Here is a 27,936-nt window from a genome sequence, read left to right on the forward strand (position 1 = left end):
GGGGAGATGAGAGGTGGGGGAGAGGAAGAGGGAGGAGGGCGGGATTCAGATCATTTTTGAGAAAGGAAAGAGAAGAGGTGTGTGGATGTGTGTGTGTCTTCTCTTCCCAAACCACACACCAGAGAAAGAAATAAGAGAGAGGGAGAGAGAGAGAGAGAGAGAGAGAGAGAGAGAGAGGGAGAGTAACTCTGGGAGAAAATGGATATATCAACACACACACACACAACTCTGCCCACCTCTAGAAGACCTGAAATATCTTGTGTTCTCTGTCCCTCTCTGAAACTCCGTGTATGTACATCTATCTCCGTTGCAGAGTGACTCCGACAGATTATAAACTCTATATTACACATACATCTGTGATCTCTCAAAGGGATGCTGCTCCAATAGATTCAGAAATTTTGGCGGCAAATTAAATCTCCGCTTATAGTTTAGCATCGGAGTTACGGAGACACTAATTTAATATATCGGAGATGTTAGATGTTCTCCGATGATAAAGGGAGAGAACTAAATTGTGACCTTTCATCTAATTGGACAAATCTAGCGTTCAAATTTCAGCGGTTATTATTAAAGTAAGATTTTTACATTCTTATGTGTAGATTTTGTGTTTTTTTAGTTTATTTCAAATTTCTTTAAATCTTACATGAAGTTTTATGGATTATGGTAAAGAAGTAAATTATATACATAATATACTGGATTCTCATTTAGTATTGGTTTATATTAAATTAATTCAGCCATTTGTCTTGAATAACAGCCGAGAAATTTACAATTTTCTCATACCTATTCTAACGGACAGACGTACGTACAGGTATTTCAAATTATAGAGCAACTTTGCTTCTTAAAAAAATTGAGTAAATGATAAGGCTTGTATAGCAATTAATGTTTGACTAACCATGATTGTTGTTGCACATAATAATATTCTGTTCAGTCATTTAGCCCCCCCGTAATTAACAATGTTTACGTCTTTTATACCAGGGATTGAGGAAGGTAAAATATGTTTTTTGTAATTAATTATTAGGGGCATCTGGTTCAGTTTAATAAATGTTATTAGGGTTATTTGAAACACAGTTTGATTAGTTTTAAATTATTTAAAGTTTTGAAAACCTTGAAGAAAAAGTAATCTTTTTTATTGTTTATTTGTAAAATTTTCAATTCTTTTAACCAAATATTAAAAAAAAATTATATTAAATTGACAGAATTGATTTAAAGATTTTTAGTTGTCAAATTATGAATAACTTTATTCCTGATATTTTTATGCATAATTATAGAAACAATTATTATGTATATTTATTTTATGTAAATAATACAACCATTTTTAATTAGTACAGAAGGAATTTATAGTAAGGATATGTGACTGTTTGTCTGTCAGTTTATATCTTGGTAACCGCCAGGCGGTTATAGTTAAGCTCTTTAGGTAATATACCTATTGGTCATACAATTTGTTTGGACTCGAATTTTTAACAAAAAAATATAAAAAGTATGGCTTAGTTTTCAAGCAAGTTGTTCCCTATAATTCGTTGGCTTAAAAACTTTTATTCGGTGACAAAACAAGCATTGTACAAATCATACCATTAATTAGTTTAATCCACAGAATAGGTTATTTTGTTAAACATCAATAGGAAGCACACAAATTTATCAAGTCTATTGTCTTATCCTTTAATATACATGTTTAAAGAACTAAATTTTAACAGCATAAAGTAAAGTTTTTCATTATTGTAGATTGATATTTTTCGAATAAATTCTTCAGGGAGGAGTTACATGTTAACTAATCTATTTTAGAATCCTTTCTTTCCTCTAATATTTCTTATGCCTTTTTGTTTTCAGATTACTTGTCCCTACCTGTTTTAAATTAACTTTGGCGCATTAATCAGATGAATACAAAGAAAATTGGGGGGTCCACAAAATTTATAAAGTTTTTTTGGTAAACATATTTCATGTTGAAAATTTGGTGCTTTTCTTTAAGGTGCATAGAAACCACCCCTCTTATTTTAAAAATAAATTTAAGATAATGGAGGGGTGGGGTAGTTATTTGCTTAACAAGGCACCATGAGGGGGAAATCCAAATTAGCCGATAAAGGTTCCTAGGGTTATAATGAAATGAAGATAGCACTACCCCTGCAGGGTCTCCAAGATTAACTCTTTACTCCAATGTCTTTGCTTTTAAAAAAAGAAGGTACGGTTATAGAAATTTGAATCCTTAACCAATCCGTAAAATTCTTAGGATAGACATTTAAACATCCAACTTCTTTATAAGTTTTTATTTTTTATTTTTTTTTGGAGATCTAACTTTAATGTTAAAACAATGGGTCCTATTGTTCACACGTTTATAAAGATTTGGATATTAGAGGCCTCAATATACAAAATAGATGTGAATACATTGTACATAAATATTTATTCAATTGAGAAAATAGCATAATTAAACTAAATATTTATCTATCTTTATTGAAACTAAAGACGTTCATAAGTAGCAAATCTTATTTAAGATTAGGTGTTTTTGCTTAAAGGGTTTTAAATAGCTGAATTAATACTGTCCCAAAAAGTAAAGGATTTATTGATACAGGAAGTTGCAAAGTAAAATGAAAAGACTCGTGATATTATAACTTTTGCTATTTGCTATTATTTATTTCCAATTATTGTATAAACACATTTCTTATTTATAACAATCTTGAAGATATTTAAATTTATTTGGTCAATTCTGTAATATCCTAAACTTTCATTGTTATGCTCGCAAGAATTAAATTAATTCAATTCTGAAGAAATTCTTAGGAAAATGATTTTATCCTTAATTACAAATTTAACAAGTGTAACACCTTTAAACCTTTTCTTATTAAATAAAAGCAGGGATTTAAGTGATAAGACAATGAAAGAAAGATTTGTTTACTCCGTAATTTCGAAGAAAAAAAATACTGCTTATTTCAAGAAGGGAAGGGGAAATTGGACTGTAAATTATACTGGCACCCAAAGTTTGAAAAAAAAACACTTTCTTGTTGGCTAGATTAAAAAGTTTAGGCACTTTTGATGAACCATGATTAGTTGGTTCTAACTTTATAGTTAGCAAACTATTCCATTAATAATTATAATTTACAGAAAGGGTAATTTTGTATCTTCTAAATTAGCGATTTACATGAATTTAGAGTCGATTATTGTTTATTTTAAGATACAACTAGCGGCTTCGCCCCTAGCCTCTAGGGGCGTTGTCCCAAGAAGTAATTAAAAAAAACATTAGGTACGTGCCTAAAAAAAATTATGTGAGTATTGAAATAATTACATCTTCTATTACCGACCCAGCCGAAAAATTGCGAATGGATTGCAAATTTTTGCGAATAAATAGCGAATTCGCAAAATTCGTAAAAAGTTCTTTTAAAGAAATAAAAAATGCGGACAGGGAGATTTTCTTCATTTTTTTGGGGGGGGGATGGGGGTGTCCCCACCCCCAAAGAAAATAGCCTAAAACCACCACAGGACCAGTAGGTATATTCCCTGAAGAGTAGAATCCGATCAGTTCAGTGGTTACCGAGATCTTAAGGGACGGACGGGCAGACAGACAGACATCATTCTACTTTGTATCATAGATAAAAATACTAGTAGAAAAGTTTGGACACTGAAGGTTCATTTGCGGCAAATGAATAACATGTATGCAACAAAAACATAAGTAGAGTGTTATTTGTAAGTAAAAACATGTCATACATAAGAAATGATGATAAATAAGGTTGTGGAAAAACAACATCATTTTATATCAAAGAAAAAATATAGGGCTAGAAAAAGAGAGGGACCAATGTCATAATATACCTGGCGTTTTGGGTAAAGTAACTTAAAGCAGACAACCAACCTTTTGATTGCATAGCTTTGTCAGGAAGTCCAATGCCACCCTCCCCCCCCCCCCCGGCCCCCCCCACCAAAAAAAAAGAATAAGTAAATATTTATTGACCTACTGAAATACATTTCTATACATGTATAATATGAAAGGTATGTAGAATGTGTATTTCATGATATATGCTTGTAAATTTGGGAAATATAAAACAGAAACCAATCAGAAAATAATCATCAAGGGCGTATTAAGGAATTATAAGTAAGATGTGAAATACTTTGTCTAGCTTTATTTACTGCACTAAGGGGTAAAGCGCGTTTGACTTTATATATATATACATATACATATAATTTTTTTTGGGGGGGGGGCTGGGTGGATTTCTGCATTTGCTTATTTTTGGGAGGGTAATATTCAGCCACTCACCCAACAAAACCTTATTTTGAGAGTTAATTCCTAAGCCCCAAAGTTAACCCTTTTTTATGATAATTTTGGGTCCAAACTTTTAAGACAGACAAAAATAATCATAGTTGAGATAAAATGTTTTGATTTTTTTTCTATTAAAAAAACTAATAAAAAAACAGCGGCATATTATGTAAGCATTGAGATTTACTGTAAAATCTTTTTTGACAATTTTTCACAAATGTGTCCATTTTATGACAAATTAAAGTATATAAAATTTAATGTGAAACTAATGAGTTTTACCTAAGCTAACATTTGCTTAACTGCAAACATTAATACTTTTTATTCAATATAAATTTGTAAATTAATTGTTCCATACTTATCGACTTTCTATTTTAGTATAGTATTATATCTATGTATATACATGTATAGGACAATGGAAGTTATATTAATCTCCCTCCCCCCCCTCCGCTATCAGCTCAATTATTGTTGAAAAAAAGAGTTGTTGATTAATCAAAAAACAATAATATTTTGATAATAAAATAAAGCTAAACAGTTATAATTATGATTTTTGACTAGACTAATTTTCCCCCCTTTACTTAAGTGGACATATTTACATTTTCAGATTTGATTATTGAGTAGCTTTGCTTATAACACTATGCCTTATCGTCCTAGTAATCAATGTTCCAAAAATCAAGTAAATATAAAAATTTTAATAAATAGGTTTTAAATTGACCTACGGACAAGTAATATTTATAATTGTACCTAACTGTTAAAGGAATGATCAGGCCAACTTAAACCGGCCTAAATAAACGATAAGAGCTATATGTTACATACGGACGGACCTACCCTAAATATAGAAAAGCTTCGCACTTAAAATATATTTCGTGATGTATCTGCTTTGTTAAAAGGTGAGATAGTGTATTCATAAGGTGCTATAATAACCAGGCTTATCTCTATAGTCTCATCAAATATTTATCAATATCGATGCCTGAATACCCCCCCTCCCCTTCTTCCTTTATATCAAAGAGTAGGGGTTATAAGTTGATTATGGTCTACTTGTGCTTATATTATGGACTATAAATCATAAACACATCTATTAGAAATGTTTGGTTTCAATCTAGAAGAGTCTAAACTTTTCAACCAATAGTTTTAATCTACAGAAGAGTAAATTTTATGATTGTGGATTTACATCAATTTATCGTCCATTGTCATTCCCTGACAATTAGAGATTTAGCACAGAATGGTTGATTATTCTCTCAAATAAACAAAAGTCTACTTATAATTCCCACTATCAAGCACACATATTAAACATACATTCAAAGTATAAACTGTGCCTCCCTCCCTTCCTCCGTCCGTCCATTCGTCCCTGCCTTTTTTGGTCTGCCTTTCTCTCATTAAAAAGTAAAGGGGAATAATAATGTAAATTGTTATTGCTCTTTCCAACGGCTTGGTTTCGCATGGGGGAAATTTGGAGATGGGGGGTTGATGGGTCAGGTGTAAAAGTGTGTTTATCAAAGCAGGTGGGCAGTGGGGGGGGGGGGGGGAATGCATGGTTATAGGAAAGCCATGTTACAAGGCATAGGTGTGTGTGTGTGTCGTGTGTGTATCTATGGTAGATGAAAAATTTCTTATTTGGATATTAGAATTGGGGGAAATTAAGGAGTGCAAATAAAACTGCATAAAATCAAGCAAAACAAGTAACCAATGATAGAAAAATAAACCTGTTTATAAAAAAAAACATTACACTAATTAGAGCATATTTATATTGAAAAAAAAACTTTTTGGCCATGAAACTTTGAAATCTTTAATGCATTAAAACAATATTCTATCTGAAAGTTTAGTATTTTGACTGACGGAAAAAAAATAACTACCCATGCTTTAGATTCTATCCAACACCCCCCCCCCCCCTCTGAAAAATATATAAAACAATATTGCTAAATAGAAAATTTATAATTTTGTATAAACTTTAATCATCATAATACATATGTATGTATTGCAAACATTAATTATTATCATTATTAATATGAATTATTGCAGATATTTTCTATTGATTTTATAATAACTAGTGGCTACGCCCCTAGAACTTATAGAGGCACTCGAGCGCAAAGGTGAGGGGGGGGGGGGTGGAAGTCGACCCTTCACGTAAGATTTAAATGGGAAAGACAAAAATCTTCAATTTTGATTTTAATTGGCATGATTTTTCTAAAATATATTAAGATATGTAAGTTTTAAAATTAGCAATCAATCAAAATGTTTAAAAGGATATTGCACTGAGGTTTAAACTCAATAAAACGATTCAAACAACCTTCATTCACAGTCACACACACTTTAAATGTAAAAACTAAATATTTTTAAAAGTCATTGTTTTTTTCTATACAAAATCTTATAAACAATAAATCTTTTTGGAATGCCATACATATTTTAATTAATAAATCAAAGCTTAAAAATGATTAATTAAATGAAACTTGATATGAGTAATGCTGAAAAAGTTCTTATCAAATCAATTTAAAACTATCTAATGATATATTTACGGGAATCTTAATTCAGACCTTTTTTGCACCACATTTTAAAATTACGACCCAAAATTTTGTTGCCGAATAAATGTGTAAAAAATACATCCCTAAAATGATTTTCAGCAGGACCCCCCCCCCCCCTCCTAAAAAAATGTTCTAAAATCCTCTAATATATTTTTTGCTGCTTCGCGCTATGGTTCAAATCCCTTAGTTTTAAACAGGTTGGGAAGGGACTATGGTCTGTACGTTATTAAGATACCCAAAGTTTTATAAACTTGTTCTCAAATTACTTGCGTTACAAACATTGAGTACTTTTATCTAATCTTGACCAATCTTTTGAATTTTAATCTAAAAATTGGACGTTACAATAATTTATAGTCCATTGCCTTATCCCTTAAGATCTCTGAGTTTATAATTTTGTCTTTATTATGCATTGTTTTGATAAGACATCTTAAAGTAATAATATAAGTTTGATATAAAACAAGGATTTCAACATCCAAAATATAAAGCTTTGCAAATCAGACAAGAGAATATTGGCAAATAAAGAGTAGCAAGGCATTTAATTTTAAGTTTGAAGTGACTTTGCGGACTGACGGTCCTTCCCTAGATGTAGAAAATCGTTTAACAAGAATGACATACAGGCATAAATAATACGATTCACTAATTTAAATTATTAAATGAAAAGATAAAATTTGAAAGTCAAATAAAAATGTATTAGAATATTATTTTTTTATCCAATTTTTTATTTTCTATGCTTCTAAAATTTATTTCTTACTTCTCTTATCAAGGAAATAAAGAAAACAAACTTTATTCTATTTTAAATTTAATTTTAAATATTTTTGTAGCGCAGCTATGTTTTATCTAGGGTATATTTGTCTGTAAATTTACTTTCATCCTTGTTTATTAAAAATTGGGATTGTCCCACTTCCTTGCGGGTGGCCTAACCCATGTGGTATTTGAACCACCTAAACCAAATCTTTTAAACTATTTAACTCTTTTCCCTTGCTCTTAAAAATACACAAATTTTCCGAAAATGCAACAACAATTTTTGTTCAGCAAAATGTATTTATTATTTCTTTTTTAACAAACTCTTTTTTTCGCCGTTATTTAAAATGTCTCAAATGGCAGGACCTACTGAGATCTTTTTTATATGAGCTTTATACTAGGGTCGGTCCGTCCGTACGTTCGTGACGGATAGCTTTTTTCGTTATTTTAGGCACGTTAGAATTGTCCTATTAATTTCAAATTTTGCAAGGTGATCTATGTAGTAGTTATTTAGAAACCGTAGCAACTCTAAAATCGTTACCAGAATGTCCGTACGTCCATTTTCAACATGTTAATTTTTTCACTTTTTTAACAACAAATATTTATATTATCTAATTATCCAATTTATCTGATTTTTGGTATACTGATTCCTGGAACAACAAAGTACAATATTATAGGTAAAGCAACTCTCTAATCAAGTCCTAAAAATGTAAAGATGTCCATAAACATTATCCTATACCAAGCAGTTTTTCAACAAATTTACTTACAAGCTTGCTTCGACACTTAAATTCTGATTATTCAGTTCTGACACTATACAAATGTTAATATCCGTTGGTCCTACCGTTTCAGTGCTTCGCTTTTATGGATGTTGTCATCCTTGTTTTATTAGGTTCAATCAATATTAAAACTCAGCTGTTTGTAATGATGTAAGAAATAATCAAACTCTAAATAAAATTAAGCCACTAAATCTACGGTTGATAAGAATAAAATAGTAAATGTATATAAAGATAGAAATAGAAATATATCAGGGAACAGACATTGAACGACAAATTACTGTAAATAGCCAATGATGATAAACAAAAATAGTCCTTCTTAAGATGGCAATTATTGGTTTAATAATTTAGACGCTTCAAATTTGAACAAACCAATGATGATTTAATAAAAGTACCCAAAGTTTTTAAGCCATTAGATTAGCTAGAGAATGTGTTTATAAAACTTTGGATACCCTCTCTCCATGTAATTAGATAGATAGATAGTGTTGTAACTCTTATCAAAATCTGTAATATCCTGGCCTGAGCAAAGTGGTATCTTTATTTATTCAGAGTTTAGTTCTACATTTCTTTTCTACTCATAAACTTCTTATAACAACAATTTTAATTTTGAGTGATAGTTTGAGCGTAAAGTTTGTAGATGTCGGGTTCGAATCCTTCAGCTTTTCATCTCAAGAAGTTAAAATTGCTGGTATTAAGTCAGACTTGGATTGAGTAGGGAAAGAATGTCTTGACTCATAAACAGGTGCATCTAATAACTGGTGTAATTTTGTCTTGATTTTGGTACTATTATAGAATATAGACATGCAGAGTTCATAATAGTAATATAAAACTCGACTAAAATTATGTTTTATGATTTTTCTTTTTTTGGATGTCATCCTTGTTTTTATATTATCATTTTTTCTTAAATTAAATAGGTATTATAAGGATTATTATTGGTTACGTTACAAGCAAACTAAAAGAAACGGATGTGTATGTAAGATAAACTAAAAACAAGTAACTCTCTGACTAATGTTTACTTTTTATATATGCAATCACTTTCGCAGAATGGATTTCATTAATTATTACAACAGCACAAACTACCATTTTACTTTGCATTTCAATCATTATTTATAATCCCCACTAATCGTATTTGTTTTAGTATTTCTTTGCGATTGTAAAATATTTGAAGATGTGAAATTCTGCGGCAATAATGGCCCACCTTATTATTCATTCATTCATCTACAAAGATTTACAAGGACGAGTTCCATGGAGGGAGTGGACAATGGACTGTTAATTACACTGGTACCTTAAGTCTTATAACCAGGCTTTATTATTCGATAGCCTTAACACTTTGGTTACTATTATTGAATATGATTGGTTGGTTTCAAACTAGCAGAGTTAAAACATTTCCATCAAAAAATTAATCTATTTAAAGGGTAATTTTATTTCTCATAATTAGGTATGTATTAATTTATCGTTCATTGTCTTTTCACTGAAGAGCCCTGGCGACTTAAGGATAAGTTGTTGGTTCAGGACGACTTACATTCAAGGTTAACAGATTTTTAGCGGTAAAAATACCTTCGCTACATATTATTGTTGATGTTCTTGTTTTCCTTTTCCACATATTTATTTAAGAAGAGTTTACTCTTATGTTGACAAACGCCCCTTTAATGTAAACTTGTGAAAAGATAAAAAAAAATTCTCATTCTCGTATTTTAAGCTTATACTAACGTAGTGAGATATCAGTGTACTGGTCCAATAAGATATCGGAAACGGTTGAATTATGCTAGTAAAGCTTCTTATGTGACAATGGCCAGGTTTTAGGCTGTTTTTCTTCAGTGGTATAAGTAAATCACAATTGTAGGTGACTTTTCTTGAGAGGGAGGGGTGGGGGGGAGAACAATAGCATAAAACCATTCCAAGACCCACACTAGGCTTCCCTAGTGAAACTAATAAGATGATACCTGCCCTTCAGGGAGGGAGGGGACATTTACCGTGATTTGTTGGTGCAAATAGTAGTGTCCAAATATTTTAGCAAATAATTTTTAAAAAAGGGTGATTCTGTTATCATCATATAGGATGTACACCAATTTATCGGCCATTGTCTTATCCCTAAAGATTCCTGAATATTTGGCGCGTGTTTATGTTTGCTTACAAGATAAGAACAACTTATATACAAAGGTACCACCTTGTAAAATAAACCCACTCACATTCATGCCCTAAAAAAACTAGCATAAAACCAAATCTAAGTTACGCTACAAAGACCAGTCTGTTCAGCTATTTTGGCAGAGATATAAAGGGATAAGACAATGGACGACAAATTTATATACACTAAATATTAAATTTACCCTTTCTGTGATTATAATCATTAGAAATATTAGGAGACTTATATTTAGTATTAATCAATGATTTGGTAAATGTCCCCCAAGCCAACGAATGCCTGCATTTGGAAACATTAGCAACAAGCAAACAGACATCTTGACAAAGCTTCGCTACTATTAAATCCCACTATACTATAACAAATGAGAGATAAAAACAAGTACACATCAAGTTTGAAGTGCGACATTGTTTACACAGTGGAAACCACGAAAATTTAAATGTCTATCACCTTGACTCTACTTCAATGAGATGGGAATTTGAAAAGTAATTGAATGTCTGTCTGACTGTGTTTGGTCGACCATATTTCAGAAAACTTCGCATTGGTCCTAATTAACGCATTTATATAAGGTTCAAAATTTAGGAAACTTAAAAATATATATGATTCTAATGGACCAAAAATCTATAAACATGCTTATCTTAATTACATAGAGAAGTTTTTTTTTTTTTGTCTAAGCTAAAATCTTGAAAGCTTTATATACGTCTTTGAACGGGGCTAGGGGTGAAGCAACATATAATTTAGGTTCTGTTTCTAGATATTTTTATGAGTAAAGCCTATAAAATTAGTACTAATATGCTAGACAGATTTATCTATTTAAGAAAATTTTATTACTTTTTGATTGTTATTGATATATTGTGAAAAGGGTAATTTCATATTCATAAACTATATAAACTTTTTATAAAATAACGCGACTCTCATAAGCTCCACTGTTTATTATGTTATCTCCTCTCATCACAATTTTGTGGGATTCGATTAAACATTCAGGGGTTAATATTTATCATAAAATTTTTTTAAATCAATATTTTTTTTTCTTAAAAAGATATAAAAGCAAAGTAACATTTTACAAAAAAAACCATAATTTTATATCTTTCATCATTTTTTTTGTGAGGATTATTTTTTATCAATAGAAAGATTTTTATTTACAGAGTAGGGAGTAATTTTTTGATCAACCTTTCAGTTCATCTTTCTACTTGATCACTTATGTTCTGTTATATGTACATAGTGTTATGCGTCCGCTTGTTGTTGAGTCACTTTTTCACAGAATAATGTATTGTATAATTGGGATGGCAAACTCATGGTCAAATTTTGTACAGTATGTATTGTATATAGTACACGAGAGGTTTTCATTTAAGTTTACTTAAATGTACAAAAAGAATACTGCAGAAGTAAAAGAAACAGTAAAATTTTTTGGTGAGGGATAATTTTCTCCCGGGTTAATTTCTCTTAAGAGGGTGGAGAAACTCTCCTCCAAAATACCTTCACTCTAAAGGAGGACCATAACGGTCAACTGTTATATATATCGGATCTTAAACAACAGAGAGATAAACACCCTAGGATTAAGAGTAAGAGTAAGGTTGAGAGTTCTTTATAAAAATGTGTATCTTGATCCTATGCATTAAGTTTTCAAAACAATAAATAGATTTCAATCATAATAAGAACACTCTTGTCCATGAGTAGCGTAGCAAATGAACAAATACACTTTTAGAATGCTCTTTTAGGTTCCAGGACAAACGCAGGAGTCCCAAACATAGGAGTGGACAAACGCAGGAGTTTTAAAATATTAATCTAATTAAGTATTTCTATGCAGATTAGGTTAGGTTAAGATATAAATGTACAAATAAGCCCCCCGCAGGGGTTAGGCATTTAAAAAACCTAAAAGATTGTCTAAAATAGGTTAGGTTAAGTGTCCACTCCTGCGTTTGTCCACTCCTACGTTTAGGACTCCTGGGTTTGTTGTAGGACCCTCTTTTAATACAGCATTTAGATTAGGTTAAATAAGTTAGAGAAAAGGAAAAAAAGGGGTCATTATTTCAATGGAGGTCTAAAAATTCATATAATTTAAGACTTGAGTAATGTGGACTTACGTACAACATAATTGTCAGAAAAGCTGCGCCTCTAAGATTGCATATATGCAAATCTAGATCAGACGTTCAAATTTCTCAGAAAAAAATGGCATTCTTATCTCAAAAACATAACAATAAGATCTTTAATAAACAATACTTTTTTCATAGAAATAAAAGTAGTTTTTGAGGCACAAGATCATAGTTCCTTTTTAAAATTTTTAATCAAAAAAAATTGAAAAATAATAACATTTTTGATAATTATAAAAATTTCGCGTATTAATTTAAATCTTAGCTTGATAGTATAACACTTTTTTATTTTGTACTGAAGTAAGTGGATGTTTGTTTGTATGAATGTTAAAAAGAACGAAGTATCTTTTGGCTGGGGGCGCAGATTTTTTCTTTAAAATGTTTATATTAGGGTTTAAAATGAGCACTATAGCTTAAATATTAGATGGAAATAAAAACATAGTTTCATCTTTCATATTTAGAGACAGTATAGATAAGGATAGAAAGATAGAAAATTTGAGATAGCAAATAAAACATGATATCAACTTTCAGATATTCTTAATGAATGAAACGGTTAAAACTAAATAGTTGCATTTTTTGTTCTAAAAATAATATCAAATTTAGTCTGATACATCTGATTTGTGATTTCTAGAGGAGTAGCGAGGAGTAGCCTCTCCCCATACAGTTGTTATCCTCTAGATTCTCCATGTTCAAGAATTTAGCCTAAAACAACCCATTAAAAATAAGTGAACTCATGCAAGAAACCATGAAATTGGTTCAGTGGTTTAATCTTAAACGAAAAAAACGTCAATTTTTATAGTTTATACTAAATTAATTAACTCTTGGAGTAATAATATTAATTTTTTTTACAGCTTTAGTCTATAGTTTTTAGAGAAGCTTCATATTATTCCTGGGCAGGTTTTAGGCTTTATTCTTAAATTCTTAAATTAATAACTTAAACAGAGATGTTTAATATTTTATTCTTTTTCAGACTGATGATTTAAAGACAATAAAAATTTTTTTTGAACAACTACTATATCAATTTAAGACAGGTAAAAACATACAAGTGTTGATTAATATTGTATTATCACATGTTTTATAACCGTTTTATTAGCCTCTCTAACTTTGTAAGTCTCTATGACTGTCTGTGTGTAACGCTTTACAATCGTTGTTGTTTTTGGAAAAAGTTTAAAATTTTCAAAACGTCTACAACTAAGTTTTGATCCAACCAAATAAACTAAATAAAAGTGAAGGAGAGTGATTTTTGTCCATATTTCACTTATCTGAGAAAAAGGAAGATGATGTCTGTCCTTTTTGGAAGGGAATTTCTGTCCTTTTTAGGAATGACTTCTTTTCCTTCATATGATCCAAAGGGCCTACAGTTTATGACCTAAAATAAGATAACTTATGACTTAAGATTATAAAACTTTGGATACCAGTGTAATTTACATTTCATTCACCACATTCTTCCATCTTGATGGTTATAAAATGTACCTCAACTCTAAAGTTCCAAATCAAGCATATCATTATAAAAAAGATTTTTCCATGAGTTCATAACATCTGCAACTACTCTACAAATTTGCAAAAAGGTTATTTATTGACTGAAGTTAAAAATTTAGGATGTCACAAGATGACTCCGACAGTTGTGGTGGGATGGAGATTGTAGAGGACGAAATAATAGCTTCTCCACAGACTAATAACAAGAACAAGAACAACACAGAGGATGAGGATATAATTGTAGATGAGGAAATAATAACAAACAAAGAGGGGAGTGGTAAAGTTCAAAGACGAAGAAAATCTTTCAGGCCTAATCAATTTCAAGTAAGTTGTAATTTTTAAAACATTTTGTATGGTTTTGTCTGTACTTCTAATGTAAAGCTTAAATTTACCATAAAAATGTATGTTTAAAAGATTAATTTGTTTTGTTTTTTTAACGAAAATTTAAAAAAATTGTGCATAATATCGCATTATGAAAAGTCAAATCAAGTTCAATGGTTAAATAACACACTATTTAAAAGAATCTCGTATTTGATGAAATCAAAATCTTTATTTGTATAGATAACAGATGAGACCTGTATAAGCCAGCCGCAGTCTCCAGATTCTGGTGTGCAGCAGGCCTCCACTACCACCACCGAGGCTGGGCAGGACGGCCAGACTGACGGACACAGTATTGCGGACAATGACGCGGACTATGCGGGTGATGCGGATTCGGATTCTGGTGTACCAGACTTTAAGTGCCCACTTTGCGGTCAGGTAAAAACTTTTTTTTTTCATTTTACTATCCGCGGAAAGCTGTCTATAATACGATTCAATAAATAACTATAACTGATTGCGATAAGCTACAAAATTATAAATAAAACAAAAATTGTCAATAGAATTATTACTCTAAATTGTAAAATTAGCCCAATACATGTGATGATTAGAATTTTAATTTTAAAAATCAAAGCTTAATCCTCCAAAATTCAACTAAATACATATGACGCTGACTTATTATATATGGATGAATTAAAAAATTTTAAAATTTTTAACCAATAAAGTAGTCGGATTGTTTCCTACACTTATCATAAATTTCATTACGGGGTTAGGAATTTATTGTTCCTGTATTTATAATTTTACCTTGAGGCTGCAGGTTCGAATTTTTATATTAATAATTTCTATTATCAGGTTCTAACATGTCAGAGAGATTTTACCTCACACCTGAGAGGCCATAATGAGGTTAAACCATCTCCAGACCCCAGTGACCCTACAGGTAAATTATTTTATTTTATTGCTGCTAAATCACACGAATGACTTTTATTTCATCCAAATTTAAGACCTGAAAAATAAGGTTGTGCACTACAGTGGTTGGTTGTGTAGAGTTTTCTAAAATAATCAGAGATAAATAGAAGATGAATAATTGCACAGCCCCAATAATTTTAAACAAAACTACCCTTTTGTAGATTACATTATTGGTTGAATAGTTTGTACACTGATATTATGAACTAACTAATCAAGATTTGATAACGTTAACAGGAAGATGATTAAAGTCCATCAACTGATTATGACATCATACGATAAAATGACCAATGAGAGGCCAGCATAAATTTTACCATTCGTCAATTACAGTCAATTACACTGGCCTCTCATTGCCTTTTCTATCGTATGACGTCATAATCTGTTGAGGGACTTTAATCATCTTCAGTTAACAGAGTTTTTAACCCAACGAATGAGAGAACTTTTTTGGATACTAGTATCATTTACAATTCCCTACACTACTTCACAATATTCAAAAAAATAACAAAAGGTGTAAAAAAGTGAAACATTAGGTATATTAATCTTTGTTTAATATTCCCTTGCCAGCGCACAGAGTATACACACTAAATATCTGCAGTGAAAACCAGGGAGGGAGGGCACATCGGACTTTAAATTACACTGGTACCCAAAGTTTATAACCACCATATCTCATTTGTTGGTTTAAAACCTTGGGTACTTTATTAAATTTTGATTTATTGGTTCCAAACTTTTCAACCAATAATTCTAATGCAAAGAAAGAGTAATTTTGTTTATCATCAATTGGGAAGTATATAAATTTATCGTCCATTGTCTTATCCCTTAATATCCCTGTTTAAGCTCCCTGACAATCCAATCTTTTACATCCAACATTTTAACTCTTCCTTCATAGAACAGTTTTTAAACATTTTTTCTATAAAATGTAATAAAATTAAACTTCTTAATATAAAGTAGTAAGGTTTTATGTTGTCTGAAGCTATTCAAATCGGAAAAAAATGGTCAGAATTGGTTGTAATTTTTAAGAAAGCGTATTTAATGTCTTTGGGTGGGTATAGATTTTTTTTCTGACTTTTCCTATCCTCCTCTAGAGGCTAAAGGCGAAACAACTAGTACCACATAAACCAATTTTAATAGAAGAAAAAGTGTAATAACACCCATTTAGAAATTTCTGGCTGAAAAATTTAAATCATTAGATAGGGTCATTTTAAAGATTTCAAGGACAAACTGACTAAGAAATTAACCAGTATATTAATATCCAATTTTATTAAATAGAATATTTTTATAAATCTTTATTTATGTAAAAACTGATAACTTGCATGACGGAAAATATAGTTTAGAAAAAAAACCCTGCCCTCTCTCTATTCTTTCTCTCACTCTCTCTCTTTCTCTCTTTTCTTTCCCATTTTTTCTTTTAATAATATGTTACCCCTTTATTTCCTCCTCCCCTTTGGAAGAAAAGAATCTGACAATCTCTCTACTTCTATTTCTCTTTAGAACAAACAAAGTTTACTGAGAAAATAAGTTTCTCTCGGAGCATAAAAAGGTACAATACCTTATCAAATAGAGGCTTAAATTGTATAGATTTAAATTTTATGAATTTAAAGTTTAAAGGATATCTGTATTTTTAGAATTTAAAAATGATTGTTGGTTTCTCTCAAATTGCATAATCGAGCACTAAACCCTATTCCTTATTTTGAAATAAATTGAAATAAGGGGAAATAAATTTTACTTGGCTCCTCCCCTCTTTTTGATTTATTTGAAAATACAGGAGGAGAGTGGGCTTTGTGCTTGCTAGGCAACTTGAGGGAAAGCACCGATTATTCTTGTTTTATTTGTTCCTTATTAGAAATTGACAATTAAAATTCTTAAAATGTCATTTAAAAAAAAAATTTTAATATAAATTATTACAAATGTAAACCATAAAATTTTTTGATCTATTACCTTTTTTTACCAGGACCTGGTTTCCTATCTTTATCTTTATTCCCAAAACAACCACAACAAAAAAATAAATCTTTATTGGATAGAAAAGTATGATTCATAGAAAAAATATATATTTTCGACCTCATGCCATTAGGGAGAAAAAGAAACGGTTAGTAATTTGAAGTAATAGGGGAATAAACCAGAATAAAAAAGGGAAAATGTTTTATCTCGACCAAAAAGTAAGTTTTATTGCATATAGAAGTATTTTTTTATGCTTTTTTGACATGGGATTATTTAATAATAATATTTTTTACCTGTAATTATACATATATAAGAACAATTATTTCAATAATATTAAATGTGCTACTTTAGAATTTAAGTTTCAAAAAGTTGGACAATGCTAGTTTGAACTACCCAATAAAGATTAAAGCTTTTAAAACAGACAATTGGAATTGCGTTTTCATAAAACTTTGGGTACCAGTATAGTTTACAGTTTAATGTCCCCTCCCTTCCTGCTTCAGACGGACATCCCAGTTCTTTGTAATAAAGATATTTAAAACAAAGAAGAGTAAAATAATAATGAAGGTAAAAGTTTGATGGTTCAAAGGTTGAGAGATAGGAGGGGTGATAAAAAGAAACAAAGTTTTAAAGAGATTGTTGGAATATAAATAGAAAGAGAGAGAGAGAGAGAGAGAGAGAGAGAGAGAGAGAGAGAGAGAGAGAGAGAGAGAGAGAGAGAGAGAATGCTTGCAGATTTTTTTTTGCAAAACATTGAAAAATTGTGCACACTGTACATTCAGGGAAAGGGATATGCCTCTGTAAGAAATACTATTTCTACCAATATATAATAACAGCTGTTAGATATTCCAATGCTTTTTATTCGAAAAAATTGACTAGTAGTATTAGTTTTGATTGAAAAAATAATAGTTTTTCTTCTGAATAAATATCCCTCCTTGTGCATAAAGTTTGCTGCTAAGAAGATCTCTGCAATGCAAAATCTATTCATCAGGGATGAAAGGATTGTATATCAATATAAATATAGGAATACTGCTATTTTTTTTTGTTTTTTGTCAATTTTATACAGTTATTTGATGGCATTTTGTCGAAAAAACTATAAGAATTTAACTTAGTGACGAAGACCAAAATACATAACTTTTGTGTCACTTTTGATTCCTGTGACGTCATATAATGAGGAAGATGAGAGAAGAAGTGGGAAAGAAAACCCCTAAAAAAGAGAAGGAGAATATGACGTCAAAAGTGGTGCAAAAGTTATGTATTTTGGTCTTCGTCTAACTTAGTGGCTTAACACGTAGTGCATCCGATTGTTTTTTGGGAAGGCGAAAGGTTACAATACCCGCGTCATAACTAAAGACGTTAGAACTGGTTCTTCTGCTGCTATGTCAGGTACTCGTGATAAAAAGTTAGAGTAAAGAGAATGGCTTGGCTCAAAACTTCCATACAAGGATTGCACATCAAAGGGTTGGATAATTAAAGGACTTTTTGCCGAGATATCAACACTTCATTAGCCTAATTTGGTTGAGACATACACCAAACATTTACATCAGAAGATGTATCCCATCCTCAAGAGGTTAGATACAATATAAATTTCATTGTCAAATCCCTTCCTTCCTGTATTTGTTTGGGCATGCTTGCAAATTTGTACTCTTCACAAATAGGTTTCTGAATTTCCAAACATTTTTCAAAAGGTTTGCAACAAAATGAGAGTAAATAAATCTTATAAATGTAACTCATAGATTGTTTAATATTTACGGGGGGGGGGGGGGGGCATTGGACTGTAAATTACACCGTTACCCAAAGTTGTATAACCATTAACCGCCTTATCCTATTAATTAGCCCAAATTTTGTTGTACTTTAAATAAATTTTAGTTTTTTAAAATTTTAATTAAAAATTTAAATCTACAAAAAAGGTAATTTTGTTAATCATTATTGGAGATGTGAAAATTTTATCTTCCATTGTCTTATCCCTTTAGATCCCTGAATATTGATAACTATTTCAAAACAACTTTAGATTTAAAGGCTATATTTCTTTTTTACAACAATAACAGTATATCACCTAAAATAATTATTTCAATAAATCTTTTTGACCGATGACTAAAAATGTATTTACTTCAATTGCCATATCCCTGATAGTAATGTGATCTGTATACGTGTGCCTATACAGAGAACAACAATATTTATGGATTTGTTTTTCATCCTACTCCAACTTTATTTTTTTACAAGCAGATAAACATTTTTTATTCAGATATTTGACTCTTTTTTTTACAATTTTGTAATGTATTTTGATTAATATGTATATAATTCATCGCTTAAATGTTGTATAAAACAACGCAACAGACAAATAGATTAAATATAGAAGTGCTTTACTTATAGATATTACATTTTATGGGGTCGAAAAACTGTATTTTCTGGGTGGATATGTTTACTTTTAGGGTGTATCATTTAGTACAATTGGCAAAATCCTATATTTTGTAAGTGGAGCAGCCATCCCACCGTATTTTTCAAAAGAAGGTGTGCACTAAAATTAAATCAGCCTAACTAAATATACCAAAATAACTATATACTCTTACTTTAAAACTTTGTAAACTGAATCATGGATATGTTGGTTAAAACTAGCATTTATAAAACTTTATCACTATTAATTTCAATCTAAGAAGGGGTAATTCTGATTATCATAATTGGTAATAAAATTCATTTGCTTTCCCCCTGAAATCTCTCTAAAAAGGAAGAATGGGTTTTCCACTTACAAATTGATTGATATTAACCATTTTTTACACTTCTTTATATTTATGTATTTAGAAATATTTTCTAAATATATGAACATTAACTTTTTTAGCGCTAAAATTTCTTCCAAAGTACTATTTTTTAAATTATTAGATATGTTTAATAAATGCTCTAGTTGTAAATATCTGCTTGCATTGCAAGATATAAATAAGTTGTAAATGAAAACAATTTTGTTAGAAATGATGACCTCTGAATATCTTTGTTTAGAAACTTTTAAACAAGATTGCCGTTTTTAAAAAGAATTAATTTGGGAAAATATAATATACAAATGATGTCTGTAAGTTTGTCTTTCTATGTACTGAACCACAAATTATTAATACAGCACAAATAGTGTTTTGCTTCATTTTATCATAAACCCCTCCATTCTAATCTTTTGTAGCTGGACAATGTTTCTCAAAAATCAGCCGTTTGACGTTGTAAAAATGAGGGAGATGAGAGGTTAAGGAGAAGAAAACCAGTTAAAAAAGATGAACAATTTCTCATTTTTATGACGCCACAAGGCTATTTTTTTTATTTTTTGTCCAGCTACATTTTTTGTGAATATTAAAAAAAAAAGATGCATTTTGACATGAAATAGAAGCAGATTTGACAATTTAGGATGTATTTTTGACACTGGACATAATATTATAATGGACTTATCTATATGTCAGTGTTTGATGTATTCTTAAAAGTTACGTTATGTATCATGTGTTTTTTGGCATTGAGTTATACATTTTGACAAAAAAAAACTTCTAGTTGTATTTCCTACAGTTGTAAAAATGGCAGCATGCTGCAGACATAGGTTACTTGCGAAGTAGCTCCGCTACAAAAAAAATAACTTCTGATACATGTTAAAATCCATGAAATCTAAATGATTGGATAATTTTTCATCCTAGTCAGCATATGTAATAAAATAAAAACAATCTCCAAATATTTTCATAAGATATTTTATCACAAATAGGAACTAATATTCTTAAGAAAGTTGTAAATAAATTGGATATTAGAACCTGGGAGGACGTGGATATTGGAATGTAAATTATACTGATACCAAAAGTTTTATAAACCTACTCTCTCATTCGTTGGCTTAATAAATTGGAAACCTTTCATTAAATCTTAATGTTTTGTTAAAACTTGCATTGTCTACAGGGGCGTCCAAGCTTTTTCATTGGGGGGGGGGGGGGTAAAAATTGAAAATCAAGAATTTTTTGGGGGGTAATCACCCCTTTACCCCCCCCCCTTGGACGTCTTTGATTGTCTAAACTTTCCAATTAATAATTTTGATCTACAGAGTAGGTAATTTTATGTATCATCATTGGGGATGTACTATGTTTACCTTAAATAGATAATTAATATCTTTTATTTTTTATTTAGGTCAGACAAAGGTGTACAACTGTTGTTTATGTGGAAAGATGTTATCCTCCTTCTCTTCTCTGGACAGACACATGCTTGTTCACTCGGGGGAGCGACCTTTCTCATGTCAGTTTTGCGGTCAAACATTCACAACCAATGGTAACATGCATAGACACCAGAGAACACATGGCAAGTCTGATCAGCTTCAAGGATCTGTTAATCTAGATGTAAGCTCTACTGAAGACTTGTCTATCAAGGCTACTTCTGCAACACTTGCTAGTCCTGCCAAGAAAGGCAGAAAACGTGACCTAAGTTGTCACATGAGTGACCAAGAAGATTCCAGCAGCGGAATAGTAAGCAGCAGCAGTCTAGAGGTGGCGGCTAAAAAGACCATCAACTCGTGTCCTTTATGTGAGAAGACTTTTAGTAGCGATATTCTTCTGGAGACACACGTGCAGGCCTCCCATCCTGGCCAGAACATGAGGTGTGACATGTGTCCGGTTGTCTGTCCAACTGTACAGACTCTCAACATTCACAAGTATTTGAGCCATTTTCAACGCATGTCCAGCCTTATGGACTTCAAGTATCCTACCTTGACACCTGCTCCAAGTATTGCACAGACTCTGCAGTCAATGACGGTTCAACAGGTGACGGCAGCATTAAATCCGCCGCCGCCGTTGACCAAACACCTAGAAGGAGCACTAACCCGGGCTGGAATGCCGGCCCTGGGCGTGACAAATGTACCTAATGTAATGACCAACAACAAGGACAAAGATCTTGCAGACGTGCAGAGCATCCTGTCAATTGCACAAAACTTTCCCGGTCTGCCGGATGATGAAGTTGGAGGCGGTGGTTGCGGCCAGAATGGCTCCCGTGGCAGTCTTGTCGACACAAGCCTGGTCGAATCAGATATGAGTGGTGCCATGTCAACGACATCAGATGGAGACAGCAGTTCTAAGAAAATGAGACTGGAAGAATCGGAAAACTTTCTTGATGATGATCCTGCTATAAAGGAAATGAAAATGAAAGGTGAATTTCCGTGCAGCCTCTGTCCAGCAGTTTTCCCTAACCTCAGGGCATTAAAAGGACATAATAAAGAGCATTTAGACAAAGCTCCATACAGATGCAACGTTGGAACATGCACATATTCCAGCAATGATAAAAGTACCCTGACCCGTCACATGCGCCGTCACACGGGTGAAAAACCATTTGAATGCAAAGTCTGCAACTTTGGATTTACCACCAAGGCCAACTGTGAGAGACATCTGAAGAACAAGCATAGGAAAACTACACGAGAGCAAGTTAGGGAGTGTCTTATCATACATGAAACTGATGAAACCGAGGCTTTGCTAAACAAAATGCAGGTTAACGGTGAGGCTGTTAACGGTTCTGGCGGCTCTGACCGCATGACCTCGACACCCGTGACGTCAGAGCCCATGGACACCGAGTCGGACAATGCGTTCAGATGCAAGGTCTGCAAGCTGACCTTCATGTCCAAGTTTGCTGTTATCCAGCACGGTATTCACACACACCCAGAGTATGCCAAGGATGTGGATCATATTGCTGAGACTATTGGAGGTGGTGGTGGGGGTTTGGGGAGGGAGAATAAGAGTCCTGCTCCAATCCATCTGTTCCCAAGATCTGATTATCCAGGTAACAAAATATTTGCAAACAAGGATATGAAAACAATACTTTTAGTTGGGCCATTTTTCAACATAGGAAATTAAACAATATTTGAATAAATTGTTATTCTTGACTGGCTAAAACAGATGCAAAAATAATTTTCTCCATATGCTAAATAAAATGCAGACTTACTTTTTAAACATTATTCATTTTACATTAAATGTATAATTCACTGTTTCCTTCTACTTTTCCGACGATCTAAAAAATGGATTTTAAAAAGATGTAGTTTATTAAACAGCTAATATTTGTTTAAGTAATACGAGAGATGGTTCTAATTCAGTCAAATTTTGATCCCTAAATTCTACCCTTATAATATTTTTTTTACTAATTATTAATCTGTTCAGGAGAGACAGAAGATTCTCCACTTGATTTGAGCAAAGAGAGAGAAGATGACAAAAGTATAGATCTGACTACTGATGATGATATTGCAGCACAAATTACAGACAAAGATCTGTCCCCGAAAATAATTGCCAGAGGATTTGCTCCTAGCTTCCCTATGATTTTGCCAGGTTTGCCTGGCCAACAGGGGGGAGCTGCTGCACCAAACATGTTCTACTCCTACTTGGCTGCCATGCCATATCTGCTAAGTCAGCAAGGTTTAATACCTGGCCTACAAAAGAACAACTTATACTATGGCAACACCTTGCCCCTACCTCCAATGGATATTTCACAATTGTTGGCAGCCCAAGAGCTTGCCAAGAAACAGGCAGAGTTTTTGCAGCAGAAGGAGGCGGCTGAGGCACTACAAAATCTGAGTCAAGCAGCCCCCGCTGCCCCCAAAAATCTTTCTACCACCGAAGCTTCTGATTTGCCTAGAGATGATGATAAATCTGCTTCTGATCCTGAGGCACCCAAGACCCTACAAGCCTGTGACCCAGACGAGAAGCTGGATGAATCCATGTACAAGATGGTCATCAAGAACGGAGTGTTGATGAAAAAGCCAAAGCAGAAACGGTACAGAACAGAAAGACCTTACTCGTGCCAGAGTTGCGCAGCAAAGTTCACCCTAAGATCCAACATGGAGCGTCATATAAAACAACAACATCCTGAGTGTTGGAGTGGAAAGGGCAGAGGTGGACGGCGGTCAGCCTACCAATCTCAAAACCTATCCTCCATGGATTCTGCTCAAGAATTTGGCCAGGATAAGTTTGATGATGACACAGGATCTGAAAAGGAGGAAGATGGACTTCTCATCATTGATGATAAATCTGACAAGCGCAGGGATTCTGATTCTGACCTAGCAAGTGTGTCACGCATGATTACCTCATCCAACCAGTCATTTCCACAATTTTTAGCTGACAGAGCATCAGCTGAAAATGATGATTATCTTGCTGACAGTGAGGAGCGTAAAAGTGCATATTCAGCTGCTCCTAACAAGATTGATTGTCCGTTCTGTTTCCGTAAGTTTCCATGGACTTCATCCCTTAACCGTCATATTTTAACACACACAGGTGAGAAACCGTACAAGTGTACAGATTGTACGCTGTGGTTCACAACAAAATCCAATCGTGACAGACATCAAGTGCGCAAGCACGGCATTGTCATAGAGCCTGGCCACCAATCAAGAAATATTTCTGACCGGCCGTTCCGCTGCACCAAGTGTCCCACATCAACTTTCTCAACTGAAGAAAACCTTGTGAAGCACCACTATGAGAAACATCTTAATATTGAGTACACCGAAGCAGACAGAGATGCTGATGATTGTATTGGAGTGGTTGATGTCACTAGCTACTTCAAGTGTCATATCTGCAATGAGGAATTTATCCACAGGGCAGAGACCATTGCTCATATAGAGGCTGAGCATAATGAAAACTACAAGGAGAATATTGATCTGTATGAGTCTGCCTCAAGAATTCCTATTGATCTGAACAGCAAGAAAGATCCCAGTGATGAGGGACTCACAAGGGTCAACTGTATCTTCTGTCCTTGTCAATTTAGGTAAGCAGAATTTATTAAACTAACATTCTACCAAGGAAAACTATATCCATATAACATAAAATTGAGAAGTATTTCGTTTTGTGTGTTAGTGTCGTTTTAAAAACACTGTAGGCGTTTAAAAAAGGCAGATATTGTCAAAAACTTGCCATGAATCTCTAATTGTAGCAATAATACAAAAATTAAGCAATTATCATTTTCATTAAGGTAATTATTTTTATTAAGTATTGTTGTTCTATTTAGATCCTCCGTGGAGTTGAGCAAGCATGTGTTGAGTCACACACGGCTGAAGCAATATCTGTGTGACATATGCTCCAAGGAGTTTACAGTCAGGGCTGAGTTTATCAAGCACAAGAAGAGCCATGACAACAACAACCACACAAGCACCACAACTCTGGATATTACCACAAGTCCTTTCAGCCTGGAAGAAAATGAAAATCATGGGTCCCTACACTTGGAGAGAAAATCCAGGGCCCGCCGTGTGGCAGTTAGTGACGTCATCAATTCAATAAGCGGCAATGGTCTTATCATCACGTCATCGCCGTTGTCTTTGTCCCAACAGCAGGCTGGAAATGGTTTTCGGGTCAGCTGTTCGCCAACGGTTGTTACAAACAGCCCCCTGGCAACCACCACAAACCTAGGAAGCCCTGAACGTCGTACAAAACCCGCCTTGGATGTAAACAAACGCGCAAAACTTATGGATACAATTAACCGGCTGAACATGTTGAGCGCGGCGAAGGCGGAGGGTATGAATCCTTCACCGCCGCCCCGTTTAATCGACCCGACGCCGTCGCACACAATTTCCGCCCAACAACTTACCTGAATATTTATGATATACACACATTTATATTTCTAATTTTAATGATGTCAAATTTTGATTTTACGAGTATAATGTATAAAATTTAACTACTTAGTTAAACTTAACTAGATAAAAAGATATGAGTATTAATTATAGAAATTAAAGTTATTTACTTAAAATATACATACATACTCCAAATAATGTTCAATTTTGTAGAGGGTTTCAAAAACAACGAATTTTATGTTTTCTTTGTTATAAATTTGACCAAATTTCAGAAAGTTCACATTTTCTCAACTTCATACAATATATATTCTTAATTGTAAATATAACCTAAAAACTGTTTTATTAAGTGTATTAAATGTACAAAAAAGTACATTTCTATATGCTATGTATTTGTAAAAAAAACTACAGATGGTATTCACATTGCCTTATGCATAATTAAAAATGACATTGCAGGATTTTTATAAAAATTCTTCAATGTTCTTCTGTCCTTTTTGTCTGCTTTGAAAATTATGATTTTTTTGGCTAATCTATGCAATTTAGCTTCTTATTTGTGACATTTTTAAAACTGATACTTAGTTTTTTTATTCTTAAAATGGAAAAAAAGATATAAATTCTTATTTTTTAAATAGCCAGGGACGAGATATGGAAATGGCAATTAATGGCAATAAATTTTAATTCCGCTTATACAAATAACTGGGTTAAATTAGGGTAAGACTGCCTCTCTTAACTATTTCCAAACTACTTGTAACTACTTAAGCAAGAATTTAGTTCATAGGAATAGGATTATCAAATTCGCCGTTGTCATATCCCTTAGACCCTGGTTGCCAGGCCGTCACCAGTGCAATTTTCCCTATCTTTACTTTGCAAATTAAATGTTTCTCTACTTTTTTTTGTTGGTTGCTTTATTTTTTGCATTTTTCTTTCTTCTCATTCTGCTTGACACGTGCAAACTTGTTAAACTTGGAGTATTTGTGTTGACATAAAAGTAATTTTTAAAAAGGGTTCATTGCTGACATATTATCAATGATATGTTAAACACTGTTAAAAATATCAAATTCTCCTTTTAGAGCTATGCTTATTTTGACATTATGATTATAGTTTATGTCGATACAATACTAGCTCCAACGTTTAACAGGTCCCTATCTTAATTCAACTTATTTTGTGCTGAATTTTTAACATGCTCATTCTTATTGTGTGATAGTCTAATTATAAAATATGCATTTTGGTTTTTAAAAAACTACTTAAACTTATTTTTTATTACTTAAAATGATATTTTCCATACTCAAACATTCCCAGCTTATTTTATGCAAGCATTTAATGCAATTTTTGTTGTTGCTTTTGGTGTGTTTTGTCTATTTTATTATTATATACATTTTTGAGTATTTTTTACCATTTTGTTTTTTTGTGAATATGTTTATAAAAATGTCAATAAAATTAGTAATTTTTATTAAATTGTGTAACATATTAATATATTAAGTAACCAGTAACTAAAATCACGTGGTTGTGTAACTTTTGTAACCCAATCCGTCCAGAAATTAACCAAAAAGTAACGGTGATATTTTGATTATTGTGTTTAAGAGTAGCTGCGCTACTTATAGTCAGCTTTTTTAAACTATGTAATATTTTTGTCTTGTTTTAATTTGTATATTTTTAAAGATTTACGAAAATCTAAAAAGTTCTGAATATTGGACTATAATTTATGAAATATTAACTTTAAAATGAAATTTTTGAATAAGGGTATCATTTTTTAGAATGTAGCAACAATTTTCTTATGAAGATTTACTATAAGTTCTGAAGTTCAAAATGTGTAATAATTGACAATTGTAATATGAAAAACCTTAAAATTTAAGTCATAAATAATGCCATACTAAATACAAGATACGTATTTTTATCCATAGCTAGTCAAAATCTAGTAAAATCAAGCTTTAAAAAGCATTTAATATGTTAAAATAAAATTGTGTATATATATTTGTAATTAGTTTTTTTGCACAATTATCTAATTCTTTTTTTATGAATTATTGTAAAAACATAAAATTAATAAAATAAATTTTCATTCTAAAATTATCTTTTTAATTCTATGACGGGTTTACTGCCATTATTTCTTATACAGAAATGTACATACTGGCTCATAATCCAATTAATTTCCGCAAGACTATTTTGAGCATGTGCAACGGCTAAAAAACTGAAATTCCGCAGTTAATTGTCTATAATACGCATTAAAAGCTAGTCTTC

The 27,936-nt window shown here is 32.1% G+C and overlaps 2 protein-coding genes across 2 annotated transcripts in view; one reads left to right on the forward strand and one right to left on the reverse strand.

Annotated features, from left to right (window-relative positions):
• Positions 1–27,936, reverse strand: part of AGBE (1,4-alpha-glucan-branching enzyme) — a 102,967-nt gene that overhangs the window by 41,263 nt on the left and 33,768 nt on the right. The window lies entirely within an intron of this gene.
• Positions 243–27,768, forward strand: LOC145322860 (uncharacterized). The gene is made up of 8 exons (XM_080165184.1): positions 243–569; positions 13,456–13,516; positions 14,084–14,285; positions 14,523–14,717; positions 15,129–15,213; positions 21,306–22,937; positions 23,312–24,905; positions 25,146–27,768. Exons 3-8 carry the CDS (start codon positions 14,085–14,087, stop codon positions 25,723–25,725), a joined length of 4,287 nt encoding a protein of 1,428 aa, XP_080021310.1. The 5' UTR covers positions 243–569; positions 13,456–13,516; position 14,084; the 3' UTR covers positions 25,726–27,768.

Source organism: Acartia tonsa, chromosome 6 (genome assembly GCF_053477335.1).
Source record: "Acartia tonsa isolate MP-2025a chromosome 6, ASM5347733v1, whole genome shotgun sequence".
Taxonomy (NCBI): Eukaryota; Metazoa; Arthropoda; class Copepoda; order Calanoida; family Acartiidae; genus Acartia; species Acartia tonsa.

Coding starts and splice junctions, on each gene's coding strand:
- LOC145322860 (XM_080165184.1), top strand. CDS start 14,085: ATGTCACAAGATGACTCCGACAGTTGTGGTGGGATGGAGATTGTAGAG. Junction 14,718..15,128: donor AGTGCCCACTTTGCGGTCAG/GTAAAAACTTTT, acceptor TTCTATTATCAG/GTTCTAACATGTCAGAGAGA. Junction 15,214..21,305: donor AGACCCCAGTGACCCTACAG/GTAAATTATTTT, acceptor TTTTTTATTTAG/GTCAGACAAAGGTGTACAAC.